At 48.1% G+C, this 19,057-nt stretch overlaps 1 protein-coding gene across 1 annotated transcript in view; it reads left to right on the plus strand.

The window, feature by feature from the left end:
* The first annotated feature begins 16,705 nt into the window (after positions 1-16,705).
* The window catches only part of FADS2 (fatty acid desaturase 2), a 34,299-nt gene continuing 31,947 nt past the window's right edge, over positions 16,706-19,057 (plus strand). Inside the window, exon 1 of the mRNA XM_074954661.1 lies at positions 16,706-16,927. Coding sequence (XP_074810762.1) covers positions 16,721-16,927 — 207 coding nt within the window. The 5' untranslated portion in view covers positions 16,706-16,720. The remainder of the gene's footprint in view (positions 16,928-19,057) is intronic.

The following is a 19,057-nucleotide window of genomic DNA, read 5'->3' on the forward strand; positions in this document are numbered from 1 at the left end:
TTTACCCGCATTCTGCCATATATTTCATGTTATAGCAGTCTCAGATGATGACCCAGCATGTTGTTCATTTTAAGGGCACTTTCACTGCAGATTTGACAAAACACAAAGAAGATACCAATGTGAGATTTCTAAAGAGAACTACAGCACTTGGCCCAAGATTCAAAAATCTGCGGTGCCTTCTGAAATCTGATTGGGGCAAGCTGTGGAGCATGCGTTCAGAAGTCTTAAAAGAGCAACATTCTGATGCAGAAACTACAGAACCCAAACCACCAAAAAATAAAATCAGCCTTCTACTGGTGGCATCTGACTGAGATCATGAAAATGAACATGCGTTGATCTGCACTGCTTTGGATCATTAGCAAGCAGAACTCATCATCAACGTGGACACATGTCCTCTGGAATGGTGGTTGAAGCATGAAGGGACATATGAATCTTTAGTGCATCTGTCATGTAAATATCTCCAACGCAAGCTACAACAGTGCCATGCGAATGCCGGTTCTCATTTTCAGGTGACATTGTGAACAAGAAGTGGGCAGCTTTAACTCCTGCAAATGTAAACAAACTTGTTTGTCTGTACAATTGGCTGAACAAGAAGTAGGACTGAGTTGACTTGTAGGCTCTAAAGTTTTGCGTGGTTTTATTTTTGAATGCAGTTTTTTTTTGTACATAATTCTACATTTGTAAGTTCAACTTTCATGATAAAGAGATTGCACTACAGTACTTGTATTAAGTGAATTGAAAAATACTGTTTCTTTTATTTTTACAGTGCAAATATTTGTAATAAAAAATAAATATAAAGTGAGCACTGTACACTTTGTATTCTGTGTTGTAATTGAAATCAATGTATTTGAAAATGTGGAAAACATCCACAAATATTTATATAAATAGTATTCTATTATTATTTAACAGCACGATTAATCATGATTAATTTTTTTAATCTCACGATTAATTTTTTAAATCGCTTGACAGCCCTAATTTTTAGCAATGCTTTAACTGTCTTTTCAGTTTGTCACTTAAATGTTTCTTGGCATTTTGACTCCTAGAGAGATTTTGCAGCTAGCCCATAGTACTCCTGTTCCAGCCAAACCTTTCCCAATGGAGAGAGGCCTCCAGCTAGAAAACTTGGTAGTGACCAGAAATCCTTACCACCTGACAGCTGTGTTGTTGCATGTGTGAAATGAATTGTGAATCTCAGTCCAACTCCCCATGGACATTCATGTCCGCATCACAAAAACAACCACCACAGATGTCATTAATTGGGCCTATTGTTTGCAGTCTCAGAAGAGTCTGAACTCCTTTAACCTCAGTGAAACAAAGATAATAGCAACTAGAATCTGCTCTATTTTATGCAAATTAAATATGCACCTCTGGACTCTGACAGGTTGCAAATGTGGCCCTGAGTCAGGTAAGATTTGAGCAACACCCTTGCCTTAAAGGTACAAGAAAATACTAGTGTAGCTGATGAGCTGAAAGATTGGGAGGGTGGAGACTGGAAGACACCTCCCATTTTTCAGATCAAATCCTCAGACTGCCAAAGGGCATGGAAGGTCAATTCTTAGTTTCTTCCTTTGGACCCTGGATTCTCCAAAGCCTGGACATGTTTACAAATCCAGGCAACTACATCAAAATCACCACCACACCCAGCCTGAGAAAGGATGAACAACTCGAGCCTGTAAGCTTCCCAGACAGTCTGAGACGCATATGGAGCGCATGGTCCTATACATCCCTCCTATTCAGGAACAGAAGATTCTGCTCCCCTCAGGAGTTGCTCCGAGATGAAGGGAATATCATGGCACTTAATGATGACCCTCTTAGACCCAGGGCCATCAGCCCTTCAAAGCCCCTCCCCTCCAATTGCAGGGAGAGAGGCAATAATCCAGCATCACTTCTTTCTCAGGTAGGTTTCTCAGGGCTAGATTTTTAAAGGTGTTTGGGTACCTGAAGATGCCAGTAGGTGCCTCAGCACTTTTGAAAATCCCACTAGGTGCCTCTCTGCATCTTGTAAGCTCCTAAACACCTTTAAAAATCTAGCCCTCAATCTGTTTTTCTTCCTGGGACTGGTGGGTTCTCTCCAGGGATGAAAGTAACTTAAGGGACTTACTGCCACGCTGGAGTCCTGAGCAGGGGGCGTGGCCTCAACCGGAAGAGGCAGGGCCTTTAATACCTGGGCCCTTTAAATCAAGATTTAAAATCCCTGGGGCGCCACAGCTGGGAGCCCCGGGCCCTTTAAATCACCCCCGGAGCTACCAGCTGCAGAGGCGGCTGGGAGCCCCGGGGCTCAGGGGTGATTTAAAGGGCTCGGGGCTCCGGCCGCCACTACCGCATTGGAGCTCCGGGCCCTTTCAATCGCCAACGGAGTCCCAGGGGCTCCCGGCTGCCGCCGCTACCCCAAGGCTCCAGCCGAGATTTAAAGGACCTGGGGCTCCACTGCAGTAGCAGCGGCTGGAAGCCCCTAGCCCTTTAAATCACCGCCGGAGCCCTGCTGCCGCTACCCCGAGGCTCTGGCAGTGGGGCTTGGGCGGTGCTTTAAAGGGCCCGGGGCTCCAGCCGCTGCAGGGAGCCCTGGGCTCTTTAAATCGCCAGCCTGGGGAAGCCAGTCCGGTCTGGCACGGTGTACCAGCTCTTGCCGGTATGCCGGACTGGACCGGCTTACTTTCACCTCTGGTTCTCTCAGTCTTTCTCCCCACTCACATCCCTGGCCTTGGCCCCCACACACGCATTCCCCAGCTCCTTATTCCCCCCACAACCCTCTGCCTGTTCCCCACTCCAGCTGCCAAGCCCAATGGCCACGGAATCATCTGGCCCCAACCTTCTGCCCCATCCTCAGCTAACGGGGCATCACCCAGACCACGCTGCCACCTGTATGAGCAGCTGGAGGGCGGGGACGTCTCACGCCCTCACACGCTCATACCAGCTACTCACATACCGTGTGGGATTTCACCTGGGTGTAACGGACTGTGAGGAATGTGATTTAACAAAGCCAGTAACCATGGATACACTCATAGGCTATGTGCATGGTTTCTCCCCTAGTCCAGTTTTTCTGGAGCTGTGCTGTTTATTTCACAGCACTGTAGGAAACACCAGTTGGTCCAATTATAGCTCATGCCACACACCTGGTGACCTCTAGCCATGCTGCTTGGGCACAGCACACTTTACATTCTCCAGGGCAGCAGGGGGAGCATTAGGAATATTGCACTCCAGGACATTAGGACTATGTTTGATGCACTTCCTTGACATTCCCTAGTTTAATTTACACCTGCTTACTTCCTCTTGTCAGTTGTGTTTTTGCCACACTCTTCTGACCCCTTGGTATGTGTAATACACCAATTTAGACTTCTCTAGACTCATTGAGCCATATTCACAGGTGATGTGTAAGGTTGCATAAGTGACACCTGCTTACTGATGAGTATGAGTGAATCTAAGAATCTGACATGCTGAATGAGGAATTATAGAAGGTGTAAGCTTGAACTCCATAGAATCATCTCTGAATCTTTCTCATGCTCATTTTCACACATCTGAAAAAGTTTTATCAAATTTCATAGGAATAACATCAATAGGATTTTATTGCCATTTAATAGGATTCTGCAGAAATTACCCTACAGATCTTAATAGAGAGTGAAATCCTTTCTGATATTTTTTAAAACAATCCTAGCAAATGCTAAAGCAGGAATATAAAATTCCATAGACGGGATAAAAAAATAACCTATAGGAAGGTGATAGTTTTCTATTAAATTTGACAGGACTTTTCCATCAGGATCTCTCTCTCTGTCACACACACACACACACACACACACACACATACCTGCTTTGTCTATCCATCTCCTAGCCTCTTCAGCTGTCTCTTTCTCCTACTCTAGCCTGCCTCTTTCACCTATCCCCCTCTTTCTTCCTTTTTTCTCTTTCCCTCCTTCCTGCTTATGTCTTCCCTCCTCCCCCATCTCTATGTCTTTCTCCTGCCCTCCATTACACAGGATCTTTTGTGTAATTAAAGCTACTCTGTGCCCAGCTCCCAAGCTTCAGCAACAATGGGAGCAGCCTTTCACCTAGTTAGCTGCTGAAACTGTTGTCAGAATAAATAGTTCATTTCCACCTCTCCACTGACTGCTTTATGCTGGTTGAACCAAACCAACTCATGTCCCAGCCTTGATGGTGGGGAGGGATGCAAATAGTTCCTGACAGTGCCAGAGGGCTGAGTTGTATAACGGTGATAATGCTGTTCCTTTGGCAATTACCACCAAGCAACTACGCACCTTTCAGTCACTTCTGATTAAATTAAACAGCTAATACAGTGGTAAACACTGTAAACCATCCAGCATGACAAATGGACAGGTATGTGCACAGGTGCTACACCTACTATACCTGCAGGAAATGGCCAATGGCTTTCCAAACCCATCTGCTTTCTCATCAGTGTGTTTATTTGAAAGGGGATCTGCTCATGCAGAAGAGGCCTGAGGCTCAGAGTTTAAATATGTAACCAGTCCTGCTTGGGCTGTCAGCAGGTTTGAACTATGGACTTTCACCACTAGAAAGGTGATCCCCCCAGACCAAATCCACTAGCTGGAAGAAATAACACTCAAACTATTTAAGCAGATCACCCACTAGAGGGGGACAAAGTTGTGGGATTGGCCATCCCCTCCTGCTTAGCCTGTCCCTACAGAGAGAAAGAGAGAACTTGATCTGCATATCTTAGAACAGAGAGACTTCTGTGGCATTGTGGGAAGGTGGTGCAGAGCACAGCTCCCTCACTCCCATGCACCTTGGGAGAGAGGCACTGGATCTGGGTTCTCAACACTAACAGAAGCTGAGGGGGTGATCCAGCTCTAAATAGCCTTGAATGAGATGTCTGACAGTGTCCATACAAGTCCTCCAAAACATCATCATAGAAAAGGAAATACAAAAACTGAAATACTGCAAACCAGAAAGGTAGGAAGAGAGATCATGGATTCAGCTCTGTAAGCTACAGAAACACAGGGATTGCCATACTGGATCAGAACCAAGGTGCGTCTAGTCTAATATCCTGTCTCCAACAATGGCCAGAACCAGATGCTGCAGAGAATAGTGTGAGAATGCAACAGTAGGCAGATGTGGGATAATCTGCCCTCCACATAGGTCTCTTCCTGATCTCAAATAGTTAGAGATTGTCTTAACCCTGAAGTACAAAGTTTAATATCCTTTCCAACATTTTTATTGTCATTCATTATGATAACCTGGGATATTCTAGAGGCCCAACACTGCCCTGACCCCCCAGGCTTCTCAACTGCAACACGCTCAAAAATCCAACCTGAGCAAATTTTTTTGCAACAGGTAAGCTATTAAGATGCATCTGAATACATTTACCCATGACAAGGAGGCTATACAAATGCATATATATTTCCCTTGTGTTTGAATCTCTATTTGCATAGAATTGATATGTAAGTTTTAGCTGGCAAAGCCAGAATATCTTGTTTATAGTTTATGCCTGGTTGCCTGCGATGAGGTGGCTCCACTACCCCACCAAAGAGGCTTCCTCTGCAGATACTCAGCCATGCTCTTCAACCGGCCATCTTGGAGATATATAGGACCTGTGAAGGGTTGGCTGATGTGCCAAGACTACTTCTGCCCCTGCTTTCCTGCCCTGGCAGCTTGGGACTTCAGTGCCCTGCCTGGTTTGAGCCAGACCCACTAGCCTGCTGCAAACCCAGACTCAGGTCTGAACTATGTCCCCCAACAGCTGTAGGCTTAATTGAAAGCCGCTTAAGAAGTGTTCCTGTCTTTAACACTCAGTTGCCCAACTCCCAATGGGGTCCAAACCCCAAATAAATCCGTTTTACCCTGTATAAAGCTTATACAGGGTAAACTCATAAATTGTTCGCCCTCTATAACACTGATAGAGAGATATGCACAGCTGTTTGCACACCCCCACCAGGTATTAATACATACTGTGGGTTAAATAATAAGTAAAAAGTGATTTTATTAAATACAGAAAGTAGGATTTAAGTGGTCCCAAGTAATAGCGGACAGAACAAAGTGAATTACCAAGCAAAATAAAATAAAACACACAAGTCTAAGCCTAGTACAGTAAGAAAACTGAATACAGATAAAACCTCACCCTCAGAGATGTTCCAGTAAGCTTCCTTTTACAGACTAGTCTCCTTCTAGTATGGGTCCAGCAATCACTCACACCCCCTGTGGTCACTGTCCTTTGTTCCAGTTTCTTTCAGGTATCCTTGGGGGTGGAGAGGCTACCTCTTGAGCCAGCTGAAGACAAAATGGAGGGGTCTCCCAGGGGGTTAAATAGACTTTCTCGTGTGGGTGGACAACCCTCCCTCCCGCTGTGTAGAATCCCAGCTACAAGATGGAGTTTTGGAATCACATGGGAAAGTCACATGTCCATGCATGACTCAGAACTTACAGGTAGCAGCCATGATTCACATGCTACCTTGAACGTCCTCAAGTAGACTTCTTATGTGGATTGGAGCCTTCCAAGATTCATTGTCCATTAAGTGTTTCTTGATTGGGCACTTAACTTGCATATTCCTTTCTCAGGAAGCTGACCAAATGCCTTACTAAAACCTACTTAAAATCAAACAAGTATACAGCCAATATTCATAACTTTAAGTACAAAAATGATACATGCATACAATAGGAGGAATAGATTCAGTAGATCATAACCTTTACAGAGATATGTTACATGGCATATGTTGCTCTCATAAACATACAGCTAAGAGTAGCATAAAATCCCCCCTTTACCTGTAAAGGGTTAAGAAGCTCATATAACCTGGTTGGCACCTGACCAAAAGGACCAATAAGGGGAGAAGATACTTTCAAATCTGTGGGGGAAGGTTTTTGTTTTGTGTTTCTTTGTGTTCTCTCGAGAAGCAGAGAGACACCAGGTCAGGGAAATCCATCTTCTCCAAACGATCCTGAAACGAGTCTCTGATATTACAAAAAGTGTAAGTAAACAAGGCAAGGCGTGTTAGGTTATCTTTTGTTTTAGCTTGTGAATTTTCCCTGTGCTAAGAGGGAGGTTTATCCCTGTTTTTTGTAACTTTAAAGTTTTGCCTAGAGGGGAATCCTCTGTGTTTTGAATCTGATTACCCTGTAAAGTTACCTTCCATCCTGATTTTACAGAGGTATTTCTTTACTTTTCTTTCTTTATAATAAAGTTCTGTTTTTTAAGTGTCCTAAAAACCCAAGCGTCTGGTCTGTGCTCACCTGGTTTACCTATTTGGTTGGTAGATTATTCTCAAGCCTCCCCAGCAAAGGGGGTGAAGGGACTTGGGGGGATATTTTGGGGAAACAGGAACTCCAAGTGGTCCTTTTCCTGAATCTTTGTCTAACTCACTTGGTGGTGGCAGCAGTACCCATCCAAGGACAAGGAAGCATTTGTGCCTTGGGGAAGTTTTTAACTTAAGCTGGTAGAAATAAGCTTAGGGGGTCTTTCATGCAGGTCCCCACATCTGTACCCCAGAGTTCAGAGTGGGGAGGGAACCCTGACAGTAGCATAAAACATATTCTAGTTATGTCATATATACATTCATAAGCATATTTCCATAAAGCCTTATGGGGTGCAACGTCAGCGGACCTACTTCACTTCTTGATTATGGCCTAATATTCTAAACCCACTAAAGTCAATGGGATCAGGCCCTCATACTGCATAGTATCCAAGAATAACTCCATTAAAGTCAATGGAGTGACATCAGCATCAGACTTGTGTTAAAGGAGGATGAGGCCTGTAGCTTTTCATAAAAACACTCCATAGATTAGAAACAACATGCTCAATCAGGGAGCTGTGCTTTCCTTAGAGAAATAAGACAATATAGCCAGGATCCATACACTAGCTCTACAGCAGCTGGTAATAGTGGTTGATAACATGCAAACTGATCACATGCATATGTATCCAGCAGGGAAAAGAAAACAGTGGGGCACACAGAAGTGGGCACAGGAAAGCAGCAGCCAAAGCCACAGAAAGGGTTTTTATGCTGTGCAGAAAAACACCCAAGAGTAGAAATTTGCCCCGCAAAAATGTTGTCACAATGGAAAATGCAATAAATGGAACTCACTTTACCAAGGGACAGGGATCTGACGTCCACAGAGCTATGCACGCTATTGACTAACAGGTCACACAGATCCACACTGGTTATGTCATGCACAACCAGCCCCTTCTCTTCAGCCTTGCAGAATATAGCTGCTTTAGAAAACCAGTGGGTTTAGAAAACCCACTATATCCTGGATCAGGGCCTCATAGCAAACAGCTTCTCAGAATGGCAGGCGCAGTAGCAGTTAGCACCAGCCCACAGACACGGATTAACTAATACTTTATTCATTACTGTTTCAGCCCCCAACAATATGCTAGGCACAGACATGCTATGTGTGTCTAACTCGTGGTTATGTGGCCCCCAACATCACTGGCAGACTGCCAGCAAGGATTAGGCCCTGTCAGAGACACAGAAAGCTTCATACTATTATGCTCAGCATCCTGCTGGATTAGCTTATCCTATCCCTAAAGCAGGAGGTCATCCAAAAAAGGCCTCTCTGTCTGCAAAAGCTGCGCGATGTGGGAATATACACTGAGACTCTAATGCCCCCTATTGACGCTGATGATACAACAGATTTGATCCATCCATTCTGGACTCCAAAATAGGGAGTGCTTCTGACAACAGTACAGTACATAGTCGGCGTGTCTCAGTTCTTAAAATGCCCCCACCACTGATGTGGTCTTTGCTTCCCGATTGTATTAACTGGCATCCGTTTGTAGCCAGGCCCTCTCAGCGCTGCCACAAAAGGCCAGATCTTCAGCTGGCCTGAACTGGCAGCACATTGAATGGTGCCAATGGAGCTCCGCTGGTTTACAGATGCTGAGGATCTGGCCTGAATACTTCAGCAAAATGATGGACACCATGCATGTCGGTCCCTTCAGGAGGTTGTTACGGACTGCTCAGGAAAACATAAGACAGGTGTAGTTCACATCAGCCCACAGACATCATCCAAATTACATTAGAAGCAGCAAGTCAGATCCTCAGATGCACTGGAGTAGAGGGGAGGAACATAAGTAAGTTTCGACCACCTTTCTGCATTGTGCAATCCTGGAGGCAGCCAGGGGCCATTTCACTAGTCCAGGATCACCACAGCACAATACACCCTACCCATGTCCCCTCCTTGGTTGGACCGGTTGGGTGGTGTGCAGTTGACTATGCTAGCTTCATTCCACCTGGAGAGTCCCCTTCACCCTTATGAACGCACACACCCACAGAACGCAAAAGCTGGAGAAGCACTGACATGAAATAAATGAAGGAGTTAATGTTTACTGAATTACACCAATATAGACCAGAGTAAAGGTTGTTTGGGTGCTGTAAATGTGCATTTCTTACCTTAACATATTTGGATTTCTTTTAAGTGTAACCTTAACTCTGAATTCCCTGGATTTGTAATGTTTGGTTTGGGGATAATTACAATATCTCTCTAGTATTTTTTATCCTTATGTTACTGATTTATATGCTCAAACTTAACTCCATCTTTATCGAGTTTTTGTCAGAGAATACTATTATACTTTTCTTTCACACTGAGCTAAATAGAACAGGCTGGTGTAAATCAGGAATGCCTCCAGAAAGTCATAGAATCATAGAATCATAGAATATCAGGGTTGGAAGGGACCTCAGGAGGTCATCTAGTCCAACCCCCTGCTCAAAGCAGGACCAATCCCCAACTAAATCATCCCAGCCAGGGCTTTGTCAAGCCTGACCTTAAAAACTTCTAAGGAAGGAGATTCCACCACCTCCCTAGGTAACACATTACAGTGTTTCACCACCCTCCTAGTGAAAAAGTTTTTCCTAATATCCAACCTAGACCTCCCCCACTGCAACTTGAGACCATTACTCCTTGCTCTGTCATCTGCTACCACTGAGAACAGTCTAGATCTATCCTCTTTGGAACCCCCTTTCAGGTAGTTGAAAGCAGCTATCAAATCCCCCCTCATTCTTCTCTTCCGCAGACTAAACAATCCCAGTTCCCTCAGCCTCTCCTCATAAGTCATGTGTTCCAGTCCCCTAATCATTTTTGTTGCCCTCCGCTGGACTCTTTCCAATTTTTCCACATCCTTCTTGTAGTGCGGGGCCCAAAACTGGACACAGTACTCCAGATGAGACCTCACCAATGTCAAATAGAGGGGAATGATCACGTCCCTCGATCTGCTGGCAGTGCCCCTACTTATACATCCCAAAATGCCATTGGCCTTCTTGGCAATAAGGGCACACTGTTGACTCATATCCAGCTTCTCGTCCACTGTAACCCCTAGGTCCTTTTCTGCAGAACTGCTGCCGAGCCATTCGGTCCCTAGTCTGTAGCGGTGCATTGGATTCTTCAGTCCTAAGTGCAGAACTCTGCACTTGTCCTTGTTGAACCTCATCAGATTTCTTTTGGCCCAATCCTCCAATTTGTCTAGGTCCCTCTGTATCCTATCCCTACCCTCCAGCGTATCTACCTCTCCTACCAGTTTAGTGTCATCTGCAAACTTGCTGAGGGTGCAATCCACACCATCCTCCAGATCATTAATGAAGATATTGAACAAAACCGGCCCGAGGACTGACCCTTGGGGCACTCCACTTGATACCAGATGCCAACTAGACATGGAGCCATTGATCACTACCAGTTGAGCCCGACAATCTAGCCAACTTTCTATCCACCTTATCGTCCATTCATCCAGCCCATAATTCTTTAACTTGCTTGCAAGAATACTGTGGGAGACCGTGTCAAAAGCTTTACTAAAGTCAAGGAACAACACGTCCACTGCTTTCCCCTCATCCACAGAGCCAGTTATCTTGTCATAGAAGGCAATTAGATTAGTCAGGCATGACTTGCCCTTGGGGAATCCATGCTGACTGTTCCTGATCACTTTCCTCTCCTCTAAGTGCTTCAGAATTGATTCCTTGAGGACCTGCTCCATGATTTTTCCAGGGACTGAGGTGAGGCTGACTGGCCTGTAGTTCCCAGGATCCTCCTTCTTCCCTTGTTTAAAGATGGACACTACATTAGCCTTTTTTCAGTCGTCTGGGACCTCTCCCGATCGCCATGAGTTTTCAAAGATAATGGCCAATGGCTCTGCAATCACATCCGCCAACTCCTTTAGCACTCTCGGATGCAGCGCATCCGGCCCCATGGACTTGTGCTCATCCAGCTTTTCTAAATAGTCCCGAACCACTTCTTTCTCCACAGAGGGCTGGTCACCTCCTCCCCATGCTGTGCTGCCCAGTGCAGTAGTCTGGGAGCTGACCTTGTTCGTGAAGACAGAGGTAAAAAAAGCATTGAATACATTAGCTTTTTCCACATCCTCTGTCACTAGGTTGCCTCCCTCATTCAGTAAGGGGCCCACACTTCCCTTGACTTTCTTCTTGTTGCTAACATACCTGAAGAAACCCTTCTTGTTACTCTTAACATCTCTTGCTAGCTGCAACTCCAAGTGTGATTTGGACTTCCTGATTTCACTCCTGCATGCCCGAGCAATACTCTTCCCTGGTCATTTGTCCAATCTTCCACTTCTTGTAAGCTTCTTTTTTGTGCTGAAGATCAGCAAGGATTTCACTGTGAAGCCAAGCTGGTCGCCTGCCATATTTACTATTCTTTCTACACATCGGGATGGTTTGCCCCTGTAACCTCAATAAGGATTCTTGAAAATACAGCCAGCTCTCCTGGACTCCTTTCCCCCTCATGTTATTCTCACAGGGGATCCTGCCCATCAGTTTCCTGAGGGAGTCAAAGTCTGCTTTTCTGAAGTCCAGGGTCCGTATTGTGCTGCTCTCCTTTCTTCCCTGTGTCAGGATCCTGAACTTGACCATCTCATGGTCACTGCCTCCCAGGTTCCCATCCACTTTTGCTTCCCCTACTAATTCTTCCCGGTTTGTGAGCAGCAAGTCAAGAAGAGCTCTGCCCCTAGTTAGTTCCTCCAGCACTTGCACCAGGAAATTGTCCCCTATACTTTCCAAAAACTTCCTGGATTGTCTGTGCACAGCAGATATCAGGGTGATAGAAGTCTCCCATGAGAACCAGGGCCTGCGATCTAGTAACTTCCGTGAGTTGTCGGAAGAAAGCCTCGTCCACCTCATCCCCCTGGTCCGGTGGTCTATAGCAGACTCCCACCATGACATCACCCTTGTTGCTCACGCTTCTAAACTTAATCCAGAGACACTCAGGTTTTTCTGCAGTTTCATACCGGAGCTCTGAGCAGTCATACTGCTCCCTTACATACAATGCAACTCCCCATCCTTTTCTGCCCTGCCTGTCCTTCCTGAACAGTTTATATCCATCCATGACAGTACTCCAGTCATGTGAGTTATCCCGCCAAGTCTCTGTTCTTCCAATCACATCATAATTCCTTGACTGTGCCAGGACTTCCAGTTCTCCCTGCTTCTTTCCCAGGCTTCTTGCATTTGTGTATAAATCAGTGGAGTTACACCCAGACGAATCAGCCGGATGCGTTTAAAATCAATGCAGCATTGTAGTGGCTGCTTCAGGGGGATATTGAATTAATTCAGGATAAGCCACATGCCATTGCTTTCCAAAACATGAAATTCCTTATCACAAAAAAACAGAGTCCATTCTTTGCCTTTTTGACCCAAGTGGTGTCCAACCTTCCTCCCATTAAAGTTACATGGAATTTTGCCATCAACTCCAGTGAGAGCAGGATTGGGCTCATGTTGGGAGCCAAAGACATATTTGGGCCTGATAGAAGCCTGCTGTGAATTTTAAAAGTCTGTTCTGATAACATTTAACAGTGTAAGCATAAGTAGAACCACAAATGTGTAAGAAACTGCAGAGTAATCATGTTTGTGAAAGAAAAGAAAAGAAAAGAAAAGAAAAGAAAAGAAAAGAAAAAGATCAGTTTGAACCAACACTGAACCTACACTGACTGGGGGAGAGTTATCGTGGAAATGAGAGACTAGTACATACATATAGAAAAGATAACAAAAAGTTACAAATAAGTTTGTGTGACAAAGGGAAGTTGAAGCTGTATTGTCCAGTGCTGGAGGTGATTGTGGTGAGATGGTCCTGATGAGCATCCCACTTGTAAGAACTGATCACCACTTGCTGAGTGTTTTGCCTTAATAAAGATTTGTTAGTTCCATCTTCTTAGTAAGTGAATCTCAGTCCAACAGCTCATAGAAAGCAGATGCATCTGACAATGGACCTGCTGCAGTTTTCCTCCAGGAATGTTGACTGCTGTTGAACACATCAAAATTATCCATGCCAAGCAAGGAATATTATGCCCAGACAGAAAAGGAACTAAAGCCAATTGCATTTGGCTGCAGGCACTTTTATCAGTATTGTTATGCTACACTTGAATGAGACTATAAACCGCTTGATTCAATTATTGAGAAACCATTCTTCGCATCACCACTCAGATGACAGAACTTGATTCTCCACTTGCAGAAATACAAGATCCACATTCTTTTGTCCCCAGGAAGAGATATCCTAGAGCATGATGCTCAGTCAAGAATTGCATTGGCTGGTAGCAGTTGTAGGGAATGGCATGCGGGTACATGTCATTCTGAAATATACCTATAAGCAGACGGAAAATGACCAGTATTAAAGAGGCAGCTGAACAAAGTGGCACAAGTAAGTCTGAGTGGATTGTTACACACTAAAAGCATAGCAGAGTATTGGAACCACGCTCATTCTTGGATGGCATCAGGGCTGATGTTAGGGGGTAGAGATCATATAGGCAGCTACCTACGGCACTGAATTTTCATGGGTTGTCACTCCTACACAGCAATGCAGCACAGCTGAGCTAGGAGCCACCATGGCCACACAGCTCCTGCCTAGTCACCACTCCTGCCAGGACAGTTTTCAAAGGGGGGTGGGTCTGCCCCTTTAAGTGTGTCTACCCAACACCAGCAGAAGTGGAAGGGAGCTGTTTTGCCAGTGTAACTTTGGCCTAACTGTTCCCCCAGCCCCTATGCTTGGGAAGAGCCTTGGTGGCAGCTGGGAGTCTGTCCAGGACTGTAAGCAACCCCACTGATGTAGCTTTGGCCTGGCCACTACCCACCAGGTTAGACAACTTTTGGGAGAAGGGTCTGCTTTTTTAAGGGCATCCCTCCCTCCACCAGCAACTGGGTCCAGACTAATGGGGCTCTGTCCCATCTGCAGCCTTTCACCAGCCAGGACAGCTTTCCAGGGCAAGAGGGGCTGCCTAAAGTGTGAAAAAAGCACTGGCCCTGAGAGGCACAATCCATCAAGTTATTCCACATGTACTCGGGGCAGTTATGCCACAACAAACATACACTAGGAAAAGCAGCATGGGAAATACAACAAAGAGCACAAGGTATAGGTCTTGCCAGCCTTGCCTGTGCCAGAAAACTGATCAGCTTTTCTCAGAATATCCTGTTTATCCCAAAAGGGGAAGATTGGGCGTATTGGCAGAGCTATGCAGAGGACGCATGGGTGGAACAGCAAGAGGTGTTACAGGACAGAATTGATGTTCATTGGCACAGCTGTGGGGGTACGGGGCCCAGGATTGGAATAAGCCCGGGGGCTGCAGGACAGGATCGAGCTATGCTGGCAGAGCAGTGCAGGCACCCAGGGATGGCATATGAAGGGGCTGCACTGGCAGCCGGTAGTGAGATACTTTGAAATAGTTATTTGGGGGGCAGAAACAGAATAGGAGACGATTCAGAGATTCCAAGGACAGAAGGGATAATTATGATCATCTAGTCAAGTGGTCTCCAGAGTTTTTGGATCATGCACCCCCACGGTGCAGCCGAAGAAAGGAGAGGGGAAGACTTACCACAGGTGTGCCGCCAAAGCAAGAAGAGCGGAAGACTTACCGCAGGCGTGCCGCCGAAGAAAGAAGACGGGAAGACCTGCCCCAGGCGTGCCGCCGAAGAAAGAAGGAGGGAAGACCTGCCCCAGGTGTGTCGCCGGAGGGGAAGACCTGCTGCAGGCGTGCAAAGCTGCCGCCAAAGGAAAAAAATGGCAGGGTGCTGTCCAGCGGTGCTCCTCCTGCCGCGCACCCCCTGGGATCCTCTGGCGCACCCCCTGGGGGGTGCACACCCCACTTTGGAGACCACTGATCTAGTCTGACCGACCGCCTGTGTAACACATGCTATAGACCTTCCCCCAAAGTAATTTTTTTGAACTAGAGCATATCCTTTAACAAAATCCAATCTTGATTTTAAAATTGTCAATGACAGAGAATCTACCACAACCCTGGTAAATTGTTCCAATGGTTAATTACCCTCACTGTTAAAAATTTACACCTTATTTCCAGTCTCAGTGGGTCTAGCTTCAACTTTCAGTCATTGGATTTTGTTATACCTTTGTCTGCTAAACTGAAGAGCCTACTACCAACTATTTGTTCCCCGTGTAGGTACTTATAGACTGTAAACAAGCCACTCCTTGACCTCTTCTTTGTGAAGCCAAATACCTTGAGATCCTTGGGTCATGCCGCTGCAGTTCAGGATTGAGATGTAGAGTAGCGCTACGGGGGAATGGAATAGCTGAGGCGTAACAGGTGCACTTGGCGCTGTGTGAGAGGGGCCCAGGTTTAAAATAACTTGAACGTTGCAGATCAGCCTTGAGGTGAATTGACAAATCTGGGGTAAGAGGGGATTTATGAGAGTGCCATGATAGGCCTGTTGCAGGTGAAGCATGAGGTGTATTGGCAGAGCCATGCAGGTCAGGAAAAGAAGGGGATGCCATGGGCCAGGATTGGATTGCCCTGGAGAGTTGTCATAAATGTCCTCCCACACCTGAAGGAAGGTAGTGTTACTGCTGTGCCATTCTTTTTGCCTTTGAGCTGCAAAGCCCTGGCAACTAAGAATGGGGATCATTTGATCATGAAGTGCCGTGGGGGCTAAAGAAGAAGGGAATTCTCCTACCCACTAATGAAATTGACCCAAAAGCACTGCCCCAAGCAGAGGACTGTCCTGCAGAGCGATGAACCTCCTCGGCAGTGGGAGAAACTGCAGGGCATGCTAGCGATCCTGGCCATAATTCAGCGTGATCAAAGCGACCGAATTATGCTAATTTCAGTCACAGTCCAAAAGTCTCCTTCCACTAATTACAGTCCCAGTGAGATGACCGCCCTGAACCAGCTTTCTAAAACCCAAGCCAAAATGCAAATAAACAAAAATTAGAGGCTCATTAGAAATTACACCTCCACCCCGCCCCCATCCCTTTGCTAAGTACCCCCTTCTTGCTGCCTCTCTGGAGGGAGCAGGCCCCAATCCCAGTGGGGTACAGTGTTGAGGCTTCTTCGGGTTTAGGTTGGAATTCAGCCAGCTTTCCCCTTCGCAAGATCAACCCCAGCCAATGGCAGGCCCCGGCTCCGCTGGGGGGCGAGCTGGGATTGGTGCAGGAGCTCTGCTGATCACTGTGGAAACCCCCCGCCCCTCCCCAAGTGATGAATGGAGGGGGGTGCTGCTGGGAAGAGGGGGGCAGCGGGTGAGGTTCCCGCAGAACGGGGTTATTATCGGAGAGGGGGAAGCCTATCCGCGCAGGGAAGAGCAGCAGAGGGGGCACTTCGGAGCAGGCAGCGGGGCGGGGTGACTGCAAAGGGGCTGGCAGCGGAGAGGGAAGGGAAGACAAAGAGGAGCCAGGGCGAACATGAGAGGCGGGCAGGGGGGCGAACAGGGGATCAGCTGAATTCACCCAAGGGGGGAAAGGCTCTTTCCTTCCGGCCACCCTCTGGGAGGCGCAGGCAGGCCGCGGGGCAGCGGGCGGCTGGGGCCGGGGGGAGCGAGGCGCGCCCATGGGGAAAGGCGGGGAGAAGGGCGAGGGGGCAGGGGAGCGCCAGGCGCCCAGCCGGCTCTACAGCTGGGAGGAGGTCCAGCGGCACAACCTGCGGACGGACAAGTGGCTGGTGATCGAGCGGAAGGTTTACAACATCACCGCGTGGGCAGCCAGGCACCCGGGCGGCCCCCGGGTGATCAGCCACTACGCCGGCGAAGATGCCACGGTAAGGCTCAGCCGCCCCCGCCGGGCTTGGGCAGCTGCCCGCGGCTCCGCGAGTCAGCCGGGCTGGCCGCGGGGGAGCGCCGCTCCAGTCAGCCGGGCGCCCCAGCCGAGGAGCGGGTTGGTGGGTGGGGAATCGCTAGGCGTCCCGCCCTCCCCTCCGGTGTTTGCCTTTGGTCTGGTGCGGCCTCGGCCCTTCGAGTCCGGGATCAAGCGATGCCCAGTTCTCTCCCGGCCTGGCAGGTTGGGGAGCCCCCCAGCCAGCCCCCAAGGCAGGGGCAAGCGGGGGGGGGGGCAGCACAGGCTCCGAAGCGGCTCCCGCAGGACAGGGGTGGGGGGCCTGAGGGGGCAGCGCAGGGAGCCGCTTCGCTCTCTCTCCCGCAGGAGGCAGGTCTCTAGGGGGCTCTGCCACCGCTTGGTAAGGAAAGAGCCGGATCCGTTTCTCCCAGGCGGCGGCTGCGGCTGCACTGAGCTCTGCCTCCCGTTTCCACGGCTTCCCGCCCAAAGCGAGCGGAGCGGAGCGGAGCCGCTGCAGGATCGGCCCGTGGCTCGCTCGCTGGCGGCCGGTTCCCAAAGCCCCTGCCCCAGGCGCGCAGCCACCGAGCCTGTGCTCCGGGGTCAGCGCCTCCGCCCGCCGCTCGCTGCCTCGTAGCTCTCCACGCTGGGTGTGCCCCCTAGACCGGCGTCAGGGGGCCGGAGAGAACAAGCCGCGGGACTGGTCTGCGGTCAGCGGACGGGAGAGGTGGGTCTGACATCGGTGCACGGCAGCTGGCTTCCCCCAGGTGTGCGTTTGCTGCGGGTCACTGGCTGGGAGGTTATTTCCTCCTTAAAGTACAATGGTTTCCTTGGCTGCCTCTGTACCCTTGCAGCAAAGCCTCTGAATGAATGGGCTTTGCAAATGGGCCAGATTCGCCTTTCAGTTGCAGTAGCACAAACCCATTGCAACCAGGAGGGTTTGCAGCAGCACTACAAATGAGAGACCGCTTTGGCTCAGGTGTCTCCAGTCGATCACTCCAAGGGCATTTGGTCTTGCTCTGGGGTTCAGCTTGTCTTTGCCAGGATTGTCCCACAGGTTTGTGGTTCTCTCGCTGTTGTGTAGCTTCCCCAACTACATCCCACTCCACAGTCCTCAGTGCAACACTGTCCAGTAGGAGGCAGAACGATCTCAAGGTAGGTCCAGTTTCAAGCACCCTCCGCCAAACCCTGTCAGGGAAAGGGACTCCGCCTGCATCAGGCTCACAACTTTTCTATGTACCTACAATCATCAGCCACAAAATGCCCCTCCCATACAGCTGTAAAAGGATATCAGGACTAAACTGACATAGTTAACTGAGGGCTTCAGGAAATTATGACCTGAGTGCTCAGGGGAAGGCAGCAGTGACAAAAACACAACTCTGCAAGGTAATTCACATTCTTGAGTCTTATAAGGTCCCCAGCCTTAAGGATGCTCACACCATCAGCGCCTGAGTATCCATCCCAGACTGCCCAATAGCAACACACCATCAGCACCTGACCATCCATCCCAGGCTGCCCCATGGGAACATACACCAACAGTGCCTACACTGTTACACCGAAGGACCCACACCAGCGTGTTCAGTTGTCATGAACCAACTCCCAAGGAAGGGCATTGACACCAGGAGCTCCTGTTCGTGTCACTCACACCACCCACTAAGGCAGCTCATATCATTGCTACCACACTGGCCCTTTCTCCTGGGCCACCTATGGACACCCACGCTGATGGTGCAAGATCACATGTGTTCATTCATCACAGGATGTCCCTAAAACTGCTGACATTGACGGTTCCCATGACAACCCATTCATTCAGCATGGGCCTACCTCTAAAGATGTTTGTACCAAGAATGCCCATGCCAGCCTGGTTATGTCACGGGCTGCCCGTGCTCGGAGTTTGTCCTACACAGGCCACACCTCACTGCGTTCTCACAGTTGGTGCCTGTGGCATTTTGTTTATGCCTCCTCTCATGGACAGTCATACTGCCTTAGACCTTGAGAAGACAGGCTAGATTTGCACTGTGTTCCATGGTGCCTTTTAAACTGTTGAGAATCCCAAGGGCTTCACAAAGCAAGAGCCTGGATACTATAATGGTGTGATTGGGATGGCAAATAGGGCACCCAT

The sequence above is a fragment of the Natator depressus genome, chromosome 6 (genome assembly GCF_965152275.1).
Source record: "Natator depressus isolate rNatDep1 chromosome 6, rNatDep2.hap1, whole genome shotgun sequence".
NCBI lineage: Eukaryota > Metazoa > Chordata > Testudines > Cheloniidae > Natator > Natator depressus.